Source organism: Asterias rubens, chromosome 2 (genome assembly GCF_902459465.1).
Source record: "Asterias rubens chromosome 2, eAstRub1.3, whole genome shotgun sequence".
Classification (NCBI taxonomy): domain Eukaryota; kingdom Metazoa; phylum Echinodermata; class Asteroidea; order Forcipulatida; family Asteriidae; genus Asterias; species Asterias rubens.
The window spans coordinates 12,740,521-12,755,828 of record NC_047063.1 but is presented as its reverse complement, the minus strand read 5'-3'; the positions used below and the strand labels follow the sequence as shown (position 1 = coordinate 12,755,828).

Below are 15,308 nucleotides of genomic sequence, written 5' to 3'. Positions count from 1 at the left end.
ACTTCGACGGCTGATTGAGCTCAAATTTTCACAGGTTTGTTATTTTATGCATATGTTGAGATACACCACCTGTGAAGACTAGTCTTTGACAAATTACCAATAGTGTCCAGTGTCTTTAACTACTATGTCACAAGCACAATTTGTGACTGATATCCTGCTCATTTCTGCTAAGCAGAAATTTTTTAAGCAACAATCTCTGCTTAGGCCCCGAGGCCTGTAGTCTACACTTACCTTAGTAATTGCAGATATCATAGAGGTGAGTGGCTCTTCCCCATTGACATCAATAACAGTAAAGTCATCTCCAAAGTCACAGAACACCTGTCCGAATAGTCCCCTAGTGTCGGCAATGATGAGATGGATTCCCTTAGAGTGGCAAAAGTCTCCTATCTTCAGCTGAGCTTCTAGACTACTCTTGGTCAATACAATCACCTATAATTGGATCAGAAACAACAAGTGTAACTTGTAAATGTTCTCTTCTACTTCTTTTATTCTTTTTACCAAGGTGAACATTGACAACAATTTAAATGGTATCCTGGTCGAGGTCTCCGAGTCCCTGCTCGCCTTTTGGTGGTCCAAAGTCAGGGCAGCCATGAAGTATGCAGCTGATGGTTTAAACATTATGTATTATTAAGAAAGTCATACACCATCAACAGTTACTAGTTACTCTTAACCCTCCTACACATGGTACCATTTGTTTTCAGTGAGCTAACCAACCATTTGCAGTCATTCAACAGCAGAGGCTGTGCACGGTTGTACAACTGATGCATCCACCAATTGGTGTCATTTTGCAGGCTGGGGTAGTGCATTTACCTTTCAAAACCATGTGGATGACATTGAATGGTCAGACAGTAAGAGGTGTTAACTGTGTATTGCGTAGATGCATGCAGCACATCAAATTATATCGCACATCTTCAAATTTTCTTCAAGGCAAGTTGTTATGAGTCATAACAACTTGCCTTGAAGAAAATTTGAAGATGTGCGATATAATTTGATGTGCTGCATGCATCTACGCAATATGACTTGTTCACTTGAGAGGAAATTAGTAAACAAACAATAATAACTCAAACTTACGGTGAATTTACTGATGAAGTCCTCTGCCAGTGGCCTGTTCTCTGCCTTGACGGGTACGTAAGAATTTAACTCGGCCAACTTGGGTTCTGTCACCAGTGCTCGATTCTTGCCGACATCAGCAGCGCTAAAGAAAAACTGCAAAGATAAAACGACAGTTACACTATCAGTTCCAGATAGATGTTTGTAACCACTCTGGGTCTGTATTTTGGGACAAGTTTTCCTGCAAGAGCATTATGAAACAAAAATCGTTGTTGCACAAATTTGTGTGCATCCAGATGTCTAATAACAGACTTCAGGCCTGAAGTCTTTAAATATATTTGCGAAAAAATACCTCTTTCTCAAAAAACTATGTTACTCAGAGAAAGAGCTGTTTCTCACAATGTTTTTACTATTAGACCATGGGATGATCGCTAGAATTGTTCAAAACCGTAGCCCCCACTTTTGGACCACGCAATCTTTGTATGTACATGTAGGTATGCTATAAAATACAGAAACTCCATTACTTGCTGTTGCTTGGCAAAATTCTGCACCGAATCCTGAAAAGAAACAATTACAGCGACAAATATTGATCTGAAAATCCTCGGAAGCCTGCACTGTGGGTGACCTCATTCAAAGCATTATTGTGTTTTGTTCCCACACTGTAAACTTTAACATAGAGTATTTCTTCAAAACCCTGAATAAAAGTATGCCGATTTACAGGCTCGTTCGACAAAACTCTAAGTTATCACACAAGCGTGAGTGGAATACGAACAAAATAGTGCGTCTGCGTCCCACATCTAACTCGACCAAGCATGTGATAATAAAAAATTAACACAAGCGCGTCGTAGCAGCGACAAATGGCATTGTACTGATGTTCAATCAATAAAAATCATGGGTTTTTGTTGTAGGCCTTTGCATGTAATCCGACAGAAAAGGGGAAAATTTACATTGTTCACATTAAACACTTGGAAAAGGTTCTTGCACTGCCGTGAACGATGGGTAAATAGTCCCAGTGTATACAGACGTTATCAAAAAATACTGTTTTTGACCTAAAATTACCTCAAAAATTGGTCCGTTCACAAACTGTGCAGTTTTACAGCTTAGCAACAACCAAATTCGGATTCAGTACCATTGAAAACCCTTGTGCGCCAAATTTTATGCGGTGCGGAGATGGGGACCACGAAACCCCCAAAATAGGCCCCTTTTCAATACCCATCCCATGGTCTATATCAACAGCTCTCCATTGCTTGTTACCAAGTATATAAGATTTTATGCTAACAATTATTTTGAGTAATCACCAAAAGTGTCCACTGCTTTTAAGCTTTACTATGTTAACACATTTTTTTGAAAAAAATTAAGGGATTGAGACGCCCACAGATTTGCGTGAAGGATTATTTCTCCAGCATAAACAATTAAATTAGCAAATAAACTAATAATAGTTATTTGGTGGAAGAAAAAAAACACACATAAATATACAGACAAGACCCTATACTCCACACTACTGACACCCTGTTTTCAAAGTATGACTACTTGTCTCATTAAAACAATGAGTTTAATCATCATTAGTTTTTATCCTAACAATTATTTTTAGTAATTACCAATAGTGTCCAGTGCCTTTACAACAGTTCCGATATATTATACATGTACATGTACCATGCAAAGCGTGAGATAAGTTTTTTCAACTTCATGATGGTTAAAGGAACACGTGCAAAGTTTGAGATAAGTTTTTTTAACTTCATGATGGTTAAAGGATGACGTTGCCTTGGATCGGTCGAGTTGGTATTTGAAAAGCGTTTGTAATTGTTTGGTATAATATGTGGTTAGAAAGATGTTTTAAAAGTAGAATACAATGATCCCCAAAAATGTTCTTCGAAATTGTGCGGTTTTCCTTTTACTTTGGGAACTAACACGGTCAGCCATTTATGGGAGTTGAAAAGTTGACTCCTATAAATGGCCAACCGTGTTAGTCGAAGAGGTAAAAGGAAAACCATGCAATTTCGGGTCATACTTGTGTGGATGATTATATTCTACTTCTACAATATCTTTCTAATCATATGCATTTTATAACAAACGGTTACAAACGCTTATCAAAGACCAACTCAACCGATCCAAGGCGATCCAAGGCAACGTGTTCCTTTATGTTACATGGATGAATGTATATTCAAACCTTTCTCAAGAGGGACAAATGAGTGGTGTTTAGTGTGACATCAATGAAGACCGACATACCTGTGAGGCGAGATTTTCTATCGTTACATTTCCTTCGTCGTGGATTGTGAGTGACTTGACGCCTCCAAGCACGATATTTTTAGCGATCTCAACACCGAGGCCTCCCATACCAGAGATGAGCACGTCTGAACGGTTCATTCGCTTCATAGCATCGTGACCGAGAACATACCTATAAAGTGCACAGACAATGGTTATATTCGACTAAACCTTTTATCATACCGAAACCATCTTTGTTGTGTCCCCAATGTGCGTTAGTATTTTAGTAATATATTAGTGTATATGTTTTCATTTATAAAAATGGTACCAGTCTTATTTCCATTCTGTTTGATTTGAATAAAAGCACAATAATGTAGCATCACCAAAATACAAGTAAGGCTGGATAGTTCAAGGAGGCAATAAAGGCCTCCATGCCTGGTCTGGTCATTGATTGAAAAGATTGTCCAGATTGAAAAGTTATAAAAGACTATTTCTGCCAACTTTGTGATCCCAATCTCAAAATACTCTCTAGGTGCGAGTATGTTTGAATATTGTTAATGGATATAATTGAATATCCAGTCAAAAAAGATTTTATAAATTTGAAAATCTTGAAGTAGCTTACAGTTGTCTGGAGTACAGACCCTCATCAATGCCGTCTGTCCCGGTCCCGTTCTTAGCCATGGCGTTCTGTAAATTAAAAAAGAATATTAGCATTCTCAGACGTGTAGCGTGCTGTAAATCTGAACACAAAAATTCAACGCTCAATAATAAATTGACGTCATTTTGATGTAGGAGGAAATTGCACATGGTGGGATAGAAGGTCAAATGAAAATCAAATGAAAAATAGAGTCATGTCCAATGGATCACACAGAACAAGACTCTTAGTCAACCCTCACCACCCCAACCCATCAATATCCAACCGCATATTGTGTTCGATTCTGTTGGACTGATGAGTGCACTACTAACTGACTACGCTTTACATAGGGTGTTGATTTACCAAATGGTATTGGATTTTGTTAGAGTGAGCAAGGATTCTAGATTCTGGGATCAGGCAGACCACCATAATCAGAGTCCCAAGGTTGGGTGTGGAGTTGTAGACAGTGTGACAACTGACGTCACTCGAAAACCATAACATGATTCGCACGCATACCGCCGGGCAAAATCTTTGTGTTTTGTAAGCCAGCTAGAAGGTACACGCAATCTTACCATGACTTTGCATCTTTTTGCCAGGCGAAACATGATGTGTACAGTATAGGGCCACTGATTTTCCGTTTCAGAAAAGTGCAAATTCCGTTTGGCAAAAACATGAATTCCGTTTCAGGCACAACAAATTCCGTTTCATGTTTTTTTAACTAGATAAAAGGTTGTTTACTACCCAGGGACACACTTATAAAAATAAATTTGAGATAAGTTGCACTGCTGACTTCGTAAAATGTTCATTTGAACTGACAAATTTCAAAAAAATACTTTAATTTTTTATTTTTTTAATTGTGGATTATTTTGTATACTGCTGTTCGATGAAACAAAAACATGTAGTCAGGGTAAAAAGGTTGCACTGTGACTGCAGTATCAATGCACATGATGTGATAGACTTGATTCCAAGTCTAAAACTGCAGTTGATTCTCTGCATCAGCCACATTGTAGGCTAATGACAGGAGTGTAATCCACAAGAGGGCGCTGTTTCAGCATGATCAAAGACTTGGGGACAAGTCTATGGACGTGACCGTTCTCTATCCACAAACAAAATGTCAGCCATTTTGTTTTCGCTTTGGCGACAGAATGTTGACAGTTTACGGTTTTATTTTAGACCTTTCCGAGATGAAAAAACATTGTATGTGTTCTTATAGATCATAGGTAAGCTAGTTTGTGTATTATTGTTGGTAAAAGAGAGGGAGAAAATGCAATTTGGGTGAACAAAAAATGTTAAAAACGTGCCGCGAATAATGCCCTTCGCTTAACCATGTTAACAACGTGTGTACATCATGTGTGTAAACATGGAGGATGGTGTGAAGTAGAACATAATGATCCAGGGGTTACGATCTCGTACTTTTTAATGGTCTGATTTCTAATGCTTTTTTAATAAAGAATGCAATTTCAATAGTTTTGGCGTCAAGAAAAAAATAAAAATAAATAATCAAATTTTCTGAAATCCCGTTTTCCGTTTCTAAGGGCGGATTCCGCGAATTCCGTCCGTTTTTCGCGATCGCGGAAAATCAGTGGCCCTAACAGCATTTTTTTCAATAGAGGGCGGTTTGAATGTAAACATAGGTCACATCGTCTATAGGGTGTTGGATTTTGTTAGAGTGAGGAAGGATTCTAGTAAGTCAATCATGGAATCGGGCATTCCACCATAATCATATTTTGATAATGCATTTTCTATTGCAATGGTTTTGACTTTTGTAATATTTTAACGATTGTGAATTATGTCACAGTTATTATGACATGATTTAAATAAATAAACGATCAACCAATCAGTTTGTGTGTTGATTTTGTTTTTGAGTAACGAGAGATTACAGTAGATCATTCAGGGGAAATAGGAATTAACTAATGTTATTGTCAACAAGGCATCTGTTTTGAATTGGTCAGGATTAAAAGTCCAGTGAACATCAAGTTTGCAGCAATATTGTTGACCTTTGCTATAATGAGATAGCTGGTACTGGCCGAATTACCAAAATAACAGGAACATTGTAAAAAGAGGACAGCAAAAAAAAAGAACACAAAGCCGAAATGAGATTCAGGACTTCAGAATGTACAACTTATAAGAAGAACCTCTTTGTAAGGTGAGTTGATTATATGTTTAATTTACAAATCCAAGCTTTTTCTCTGGGGTGAAATGTTTCTTTTTGAGGTGATAATAAAAAGTGTCTCCTTACTTTCCCTGATGAACCAACTGAGTTATTTGACTGTTCCGCTAGTGGCACCTGTGACTCAGGGTCAAGTCGAAGCTTCTTGCTTACTGGAGACTGACTATCCAAATCTTCTCGAGGTCTAGATGACATCTGCCAGTCGGGAAAAAAACAAGAGAAAACAAACAAGGACAACAGTTAGTCAATAAAGTGAATCAATGATAGCAAGACTTGTAAACCTTATTAATTTTGTTTCTTTTACCCACTAGACTACCAAGATTGCCTGGTAGCTAGAGAAAGCTTGGGCGATATCACGATATTATCCAATTTTGCAATGCTAATTTAGAAATGATTTTGATATCGGATGGTTTGGTTTTAATCGAAATATTGATATATCGCGATATATCGCGATATATAGCGATATCGATTAAATATCGCAATATTGTGATTTATTTTCTAGCTGAGACATCTTGCACCCCATCTTGCACCCTCTCTTAATATTTATGCATGACGTCATAACTCGTACCCAAAATGAGGCTATGGGCGCACGTTCCCCATCACTTGCAGTGGCTGCGCCCATCGCCTCGTTTTGAGTTCGCATTGTGACGTACCTCATACATAAATATTAAGAGAGGAGTATAGGTTTGGAATAAAACCAGAATAGGTCATTAGAACACCTCTCTAATGCATTGACTGTCTCTTCTACAACTTTCACTGGGAGTTTGAAGACTGATGATGTCAAATTTAATTAATCGCGATTATATTGAATAGCGCGATATATTGTCGGCGATATATTGTGAATAAAATAAATGGGAGGTGGAGGGGCTTTTTATTTTCAAAAAAAAAGAAAAAAAAGGAATAACTGTCTGACTGCCCAAAACATCTTTCAAGTAATGTATTTTTTTGATAAGGCCGTTAAAATACAACAATTTTTTTCCATTTCCAAAAAGAAATCATTAAAAAAATAAATAAAAAACTAGACATTAGGTGTTTGTGAACAAACACAAAGCTGTTCTGTGTTGATTTGCTTGGATTATGTGCTTCAATGACCAAGGAGTCTATATATATGTAACTGAAATAAAAGTTTGAAAATCGGTCGTATAGTTCTTGAGATATGGTCCCACTTCTGGTTGACCCGGAAGAAGAGGTCAACTTGAGTTCACGGTTTTTCAAAATTAATCTCCAATCTCAAATAATACTACATACAGTTAACAAAATCGGCCGTGTTTTTCATGAGATATGGTCCCACTTCCGGTTAGCCCGGTAGTAAAGGTCAACATGGGGTCACGGGTTTTCAAAATAAATACTTATGTCTAAGGAGTCTATAACTGAAAAAAAAGTTTAAAAACCGGTTGTGTAGTTCTTGAGATATGGTCCCACTGCCGGTTGACCCAGAAGTAAAGGTCAACTTGGGGTCACGTTTTTTCAAAGTATTTTTCTAATGCCTAAGGGGTCTAAAACTGAAGAAAGTTTGAAAATCGGTTGTATAGTACGTGAGATATGGTCCCACTTCTGGTTAACCCGGAAGTAGAGGTCAACTTGAGGTCACGGTTTTTCAAAATTAATCTCCAATCCCCAAGGAGTTTATATACAAACTGTATATAAACCGGCCCTGTACTTCTTGAGATATGGTCCCACTTCCGGTTGACCCGGAAGAAGAGGTCAACTTGGGGTCACGGTTTTTCAAAAATATTCTCCAATCCCCAAGGACCATATAAGTACAAACAGTTCGAAAATCGGCCGCACACTTCTTGAGACATGGTGCTGCAAAGATTTCCTAATTAAATATGCAAATGAGGGTAACGTTGTTAATTAATTAAGAATTTCAACTTTTTTTTACTGTTAGAGTAAAGCTTATGTTCTAAGCTTCAGTTTGGTATATGATTTAACTCTTTTGTCCTTAAACTTTAGGATATTAGGTTTAAAGAAAAAAACATGCGCAATTGCTATGGGTTTTAGGCGGAAACAAAGAATAAGAAAAAAAATTAAAATCTTGACACAAACAAAACCTGTTCCGACGGTAGGTCGGAACAGCTAAATATTAAAAAATAAATTTTAAAACATCATAATCAGAAGGCGGCGGCCTCTAAACATGTTTCTTTTTTTACTTGGCCTAATCCTCAAATGTAGGAGTCAAGTTTTTGGTGTTTTTGTTGTTGTTGCTACACACTGTAACAGCCCAAGTGACATTTTATTTTAAAGTCACCTGGAAATAGTTGTTTTTTTCTTCAAACATCAGGGTATGTTCCTGGACAATAAAATAATTTTTTGAGTAATTGTTTTTAATGAACTATATGTTTAAACAAGTTGTGTGGGGATGACTCCGCCTACCCCTTTTCTGACATCAATCAAGGCGAACATCGAACACACCAACGCGCAAGTACAATCAAGTCCTAGTCCGAGTTTGTACGTTTCAAAAAAGGTTTTCTTGCCTTTTTCCGGCAATGTCGACCAGGTGTATTGCTGCTGGATGCAGCAAAACAACTAAAGATGGGGTCAGTTTGCAAGTCTTTTCCAGCGCTGTGCACCAAACGCTTCGAGCCGTCGTGCTTTGAGAATCCGGAATACACTACACATTTTGACATGGAAGAGACAAGTTCTTTTCTAAAACATGATACCATCCCAACAATTTTTCCAGCTAGTGGTGAAGTCAAAGAAGGTACCTGAAAGACGTAACGAACCTAAAGGAGCATTTGCCTAACATGAAAAAAATCAGGTATTGTTTTAACTTTGAGGGCATGTTTTTAGCTTACGCAGAGATGCCAACATTGAATTTTAAAAAAGAGTAGCATCTCCCAAATGTTAAGGGCGAGCGCAGCTTGGGCTCCCTAAACCGATCTTTCTATTACTCTCTACAATGCTAATTAGCTCATTTTCAGGCATTGTTGTGAAATAACAATTACCTGTATGCATCAACAGAACAGCTACAAATGTTTATAATGGCCAGTGAAAAAAAACTTGAAAAAAAACCCTGATTTCCCTCATCTTCTGACTATGTTTCAAAAATAAATGTAACATACAAAAGGGTGGCCTTACATAAATGTAACATAAAAAAGGGTGGCCGTACTTAATTGTTTTTGTTTTAATGATCAGAAACGCAACAACAAGCTATTGGGAGAGTGAAGGAAAAAAAAAAAAAAAAACGTGTCCGGATTTTGGGCAAAAAATACGTGTCCGTATTTTGGGCATTGTCTGGGCATTGTCTGGACATCGGCGCTACAATTACTGGTTTGAAAACATGGAAACTGTCTAGCTTAGACCTCACAGGCCACTCAGTTGAAGGTATTTTTGTTCAGAAGGTCTCCTTTTCTTGTCGCCATTATTTCGTACTTTTTTTGCCAAGCTTCGATAAAGTACATGTACAGCCAGCGTGGGTACAATAATAGTAAATACATGAGGAATGAGGTTACTGTGATGTGACACGTTAGCTCACACACAAACTCATTCCCCACGCACGTGTGCACTATTCCCCCCCCATCGTGTAATAGAGATCAATGGGTACGATCTTGCAGAAATCCACTAGCGTAAAAAATGCACACTCAGCCGGCCAGCCAGCGGGGGAGGGCACGCAACAATCATTCGGCGAGACACGTACATTGTTCGAGTGAATTCGCCGCTATTATTCAACACTGCGTTCTAAAATTGAAAGTGTTTTTTCTTTTCTGTTACAATTGTTTTGATATTTTTCTTAATTTTTATTTCCACTTAATAGTTCATTAGTTGTTTGCATGTATTGTACGATTTAATAAAATTATATTGGCCGGCTTGTTTAGCGTGTTTTATTGAGTATTATCGTAGCGTCGTAGTCACGGCTCGAAATCGTATTTGCTACGCCCAAATCGTGTATGTTGGTATCTCTGCTTACGCCAAGACAACATGGCGAATATTTCTGTTTGTTACTAAATTCGGGGTAAAAAACACCCTTTTTACAGTAAAAAATATAATTTTTTATACAGTTTGAAAGTGATTTAGATGCATATGACTCTTGTTTAAACGCATTTAAACAAACTTTGTCGTGAGTTGTCGTGAGTTGTCGGTATTTAGTGCGACCGCAACATCCCTCACAAACATTTAAACCAGTTGCGATGACGTAACCCTCCTCCCAATGGTGGGAGGACAGTTACCTTATCGCAACTACAACAAGTAAACATGTCATGTTTATGATGTAGTGATGTACAATGATTATGATAATGGAATCATGAATTACCTTAAAGGCAGTGGACACTATTGGTAATTGTCAAAGACTAGCCTTCACAGTTGGTGTATCTCAACATATGCATAAAATAACTAACCTGTGAAAATTTGAGCTCATCTGGTCATCGAAGTTGCCAGATAACAATGAAAGAAAAAAACACCCTTGTCACACGAAGTTGTGTGTGTTCAGATGGTTGATTTCAAGACCTCAAGTTCTAAATCTGAGGTCTCAAAATCAAATTCGTGGAAAATTACTTCTTTCTCGGAAACTATGGCACTTCAGAGGGTGCCGTTTCTCACAATGTTTTATACCATCAACCTCTCCCCATTACTCGTCACCAAGAAAGGTTTTATGCCAATAATTATTTGGAGTAATTAGTAAATTACCAATAGTGTCCACTGCCTTTAATTAAAAAGTTGTGGCTGGGTTCATATTTTTTTACACAAAATTTGGTACAGGATAACGTTCATTAACAATACATAATTTATAAATACAACCTTTATTTGGAAAATCAAGAAATTATTATAATTTAATTTAGTTAAAGATAAAAGTTATTAATTTTAATTAGACAATGGAAATTATTTGTTATAATTTACAGTATCCATAGCATGTATCTATTTCATGTGTTTGTCTGCACATCTAATAGGAATATAATGAACAATTCATAAACTAAAAAAACGTTCTGAAAAGTTTCCACCAAACGAGAAAGGAAATAGCTGTCCGGAAACTGGGCTGCAAAAATAATTCACGCCACCAACACGAACACGCATACAAACTAAAAATACGGCAATCCCGCTTATACAGAGAGTACGAAATGTTTACCTTCCGCGTTCACTAAATGTGATGTTAACGCTTTTGACAGAGTCTCATTGCTGGTCTATTAAATAAGATCACATTTGGTCATTCTTGTCCAAAAATGAGATGATTTAATCATAAATTCTCACGTGCTGTGATGACGTGTTTTTGACCACACACAAAAGCCGTCGACTTATTTAGAGGACCCTACTCGTTACCGTGCAACAAAGGAAATTATACTACTCCTAAAAAAACACCCAAAAACGTAGATCTTGAAAAAGACCATTTGTTCAACATTTATCTCAGTGTAAAACTGAATAATTTAAGGATTAAAACGAGAGGCAACTGTCCTCACTTACCGTCAGAAAACGACAAACCGGAAGAAGCAAAAATGCACCTGGTTGCAAAGCACTGTGGGAATGTCATGATGACAGGCTTTCGCTGGTTGGCTTTTCTTCGTTGAAATCTGCATGCCGACACGGGCACCAGTTAAACTTAAAATAGATATGATGGCATCACAAAAATCATAACGGGGTATTCTTATTCTTTATTTGGCCAATACACATCAATGTATATATTTATTAATGAATAAAATAAACTGTTCATAAAATCATAGAGATTAGACAAATTAACTTCTCTGTGTTCTAAAAAGAAAAGCAAGGGGAAAAAAAGTGTTTCTTCTTTTCCAACTATTGTTTCCTCACACCATGGAGGTAGGCTCACACAAACAATATTCCCCACTCCTCCTGGTGACAATCGTTTACCTGAAGAGTCAGTGTTTGTATTTGAATTAATAGGCCCATTACATGACTCATTATTCCCCTCAAATTCCATACGTGGGGGCGCACGTATCCCCTCCCCCCCCCCCCCCCCCCCCATGAGAGAGAAAAAGGGGGGCGCACGAACACCCCCCCCCCCCATGAGAGAAAAAGGGGGGGGGGGGCTACACAAAATTAATTACATATCTTAGTGGTGTGTTTTGTATCCAAAAAGCTATTTATAACATCCCCCCCCCCCCCATGAGAGAGAAAAGGGGGGGGGGGGGGCTACACGAAATTAACTACATATCTTGGTGTTTTTTGTATCCAAAAAGCTATTTATAACCGATGTATGTTTTCGATAAAAACAGGATTATTACCCGACATCAGTGTGAGTGAATGGCGCCCTCTTGTGTGCATCAAAGCTGTTTAAACCATAGACTGGGCCCTGTCTTTATCCGCAAAGACGTGTACACCTTGATTTTAATTTAAATTAAAATTTAATTCAATTTACCTTAACTTTCGTTCACTTTAGTAAATTCAATTCAATTACTTTTAGAATAGTGTAGTTAGTTTAGTTAATATAATATTTTGACATGATTTAATCAGATCTGATCAGATTTAATTAATTTTAAATCAGTTTATTTTAGTTAAATTTAATTTCATTTTAATAAATTTAATTTAGTGCAGTGTGGTTTTAGTTAAGTCAGTTTATGAATTAGCTTTTCATAAATCTGACTTACCTCAACATTAGGATAGCTCTGTCAAAAGCTTATGCCAAAAGTTTATAACTTACTTGATTAATTAGCATATCTCAGTCAAAAGTTTATGCCACAAAAATTTAAATATTCATAGAATTGTTTTCTCTTCCAAAAGGCAAATGTTTTGAGAAGTTTGTTTTATCAACATATTTCATAAACAAAAGGATGCATACTTATTCCCCATCACATGGACTCAGTCAATAAAGCACAGGTACACCGGTAAACAATTGCATCTTTATTGAACTTTATTTATCATACAAAATTAAAGCAAACTTTTAAAAATTATTTTAAATTAACAAAATATATTGATATAAACTGCTCAAAGTAATTTGTGGTTAATTTCGAACAACTTTTAATTAAACTCAGTTCAAATACCATACTTCAAAACAAAAATATACTATTAACCGGCACATATAGATACTCTAACAAACAGATCGATACTCTGGGCAACTAGACAATTAACACAAAACAAGCACACAGATACAACACCAAACAAACTCTAACAAGACTGAAAGCAGACACTCAAACAAACCTTGGAAACTCCAACAACAACAAAACAAACAAACAGATACTCTAACTAGACAATGAACCAAGAACGAACGCAAAAAACAAAAACAGATACTCTAACCATAGACTTAAAACAAACACTAAAACAAACTAACAGAAACTGAAACAGCAAACAAACAAACAAACAAAAAAGCTAACAAACAAAGAAACAAACAAAGAAACAAACAAACAAACAAACAAACAAACAAACAAACAAACAAACAAACAAACAAACAAACAAACAAACAAACAAACAAACAAACAAACAAACAAACAAACAAACAAACAAACAAACAAACAAACAAACAAACAAACAAACAAACAAACAAACAAACAAACAAACAAACAAACAAACAAACAAACAAACAAACAAACAAACAAACAAACAGCTTAGGCCTACTAGACAACGAACACTTACAAAACAAGCACACAGATTCAAGAACAGACAAACTCTTACAAGACTAAAAAAAAACAAAAAAACGAACGAACGAACGAACGAACGAACGAACGAACGAACGAACGAACGAACGAACGAACGAACGAACGAACGTACGAACGAACGAACGAACGAACGAACGAACGAACGAACGAACGAACGAACGAACGAACGAACGAACGAACGAACGAACGAACGAACGAACAAACAAACAAACAAACAAACAAACAAACATCCCCTCTAACATAGACAAGAACAAACAAACTCCAACTAAATTGAAAGCATACACTAAAACCTACAACAGAAACTCCAACAGCAAACAAACAAACAAAATAATAAACAAACAAACAAACAAACAAACACTCTAACTCGACAATGAACACTTACAAAACAAAACAAACACATAGATACAAGAACAAACAAACACTGAAAACAGACACAAAACAAACTTTAGTAACTCCAACAACAAACAAACAAACAAACAAACAAACAAACAAACAAACAAATAATTTTACATTCTCTTAAATATTTTCCAATTCTGTTGAGAAACTTACTCAACATAAAAATGAGAATGTTGTCAATGTTGCTTGTTCAAATTAAAAAACATTTCAAATGTCTAAAGGTGTAACATGTATACGTGGTACTTTAATTTAGAAGCATAATTGATAACGTAAAACAGAAAAGTACAAACACAATGTCCTCTCACAAAATGGTGGTTGTTTATTTTTTGAATGTTTGACCTGTGTTGTTATAAGTACGATGAATCAACGCTATTTTCTCTATGGCCCCAAAATGCTGCTTGCTTGGCTGGTCTTATGGTTTTGTATGCCCTCTGTTCGGTTATATAACTCAATCTTTTATTGTACATCAATAAAAACCTGAGGCAGTTTGCTATTCTGTTTAAGCCCTTGATAGTGAACAGTGTTTAAAACCGGTTGCGGTCCTTACGGGCGATGCGGGCGCTGTCGGTAAGTTGGCCGCGCGGTGTGAAAGGAAAAACAGAACAGGTTGAACCAAGACTATACGCGCATGCGCACAAACATCCTGTGACATGTTGTATATTTTGTTTTATTTTTCTAGCTATTTCTCTCACCTAGTAAGGAGAGATCAGATTTTACAAAAATGTTCTTGAAGATTCTAATAAAGTACCCTACTGTTACTATTGTTCATACTGCGCTAATCTAAACTTCTACTTCTGATAATTACTGATAAACTATCCTACCACTAACTTACTTCTAGATACTGCTACTTTCTATACCTTCTTTATACTGCTACTTATCTACTTCTACTATTTACTTCTACACACTGCTACTTATCTACTCCTACTATTTACTTCTACATACTGCTACTTATCTACTTCTACTATTTACTTCTACACACTGCTACTTATCTACTCCTACTATTTACTTCTACACACTGCTACTTATCTACTCCTACTATTTACTTCTACACACTGCTACTTATCTACTCCTACTATTTACTTCTACACACTGCTACTTATCTACTTCTACTATTTACTGCTACACACTGCTACTTATCTACTCCTACTATTTACTTCTACATACTGCTACTTACTACTTTTACTATTAACTGAAAAAACTATACTAGTGCTATCCTATTTTACTAAACCTCATACATATTCATGACCGAGAGTCAAGTTGTCACTGGTCCATTCATCATCATGTGCCAGGTGATACTTATGCTATTAACCAAAAAGTG

At 36.6% G+C, this 15,308-nt stretch overlaps 1 protein-coding gene across 2 annotated transcripts in view; it reads right to left on the bottom strand.

The window, feature by feature from the left end:
* LOC117304782 (ubiquitin-like modifier-activating enzyme 1) overlaps window positions 1-11,517 on the bottom strand; it is a 34,825-nt gene extending 23,308 nt beyond the window's left edge. Inside the window, exons 1-6 of one of the 2 annotated variants that reach the window (XM_033789392.1) lie at window positions 11,448-11,517; window positions 6,126-6,251; window positions 3,875-3,939; window positions 3,277-3,445; window positions 1,072-1,206; window positions 232-429 (exon numbers count right to left, since the gene is read on the bottom strand). In XM_033789392.1, coding sequence (XP_033645283.1) covers window positions 232-429; window positions 1,072-1,206; window positions 3,277-3,445; window positions 3,875-3,939; window positions 6,126-6,251 — 693 coding nt within the window. In that variant the 5' untranslated portion in view covers window positions 11,448-11,517. Of the gene's footprint in view, window positions 1-231; window positions 430-1,071; window positions 1,207-3,276; window positions 3,446-3,874; window positions 3,940-6,125; window positions 6,252-11,115; window positions 11,284-11,447 lie in introns of those variants that run through there. The other variant, XM_033789400.1, reaches the window with a different exon arrangement.
* Between the last annotated feature and the right edge of the window lie 3,791 nt (window positions 11,518-15,308).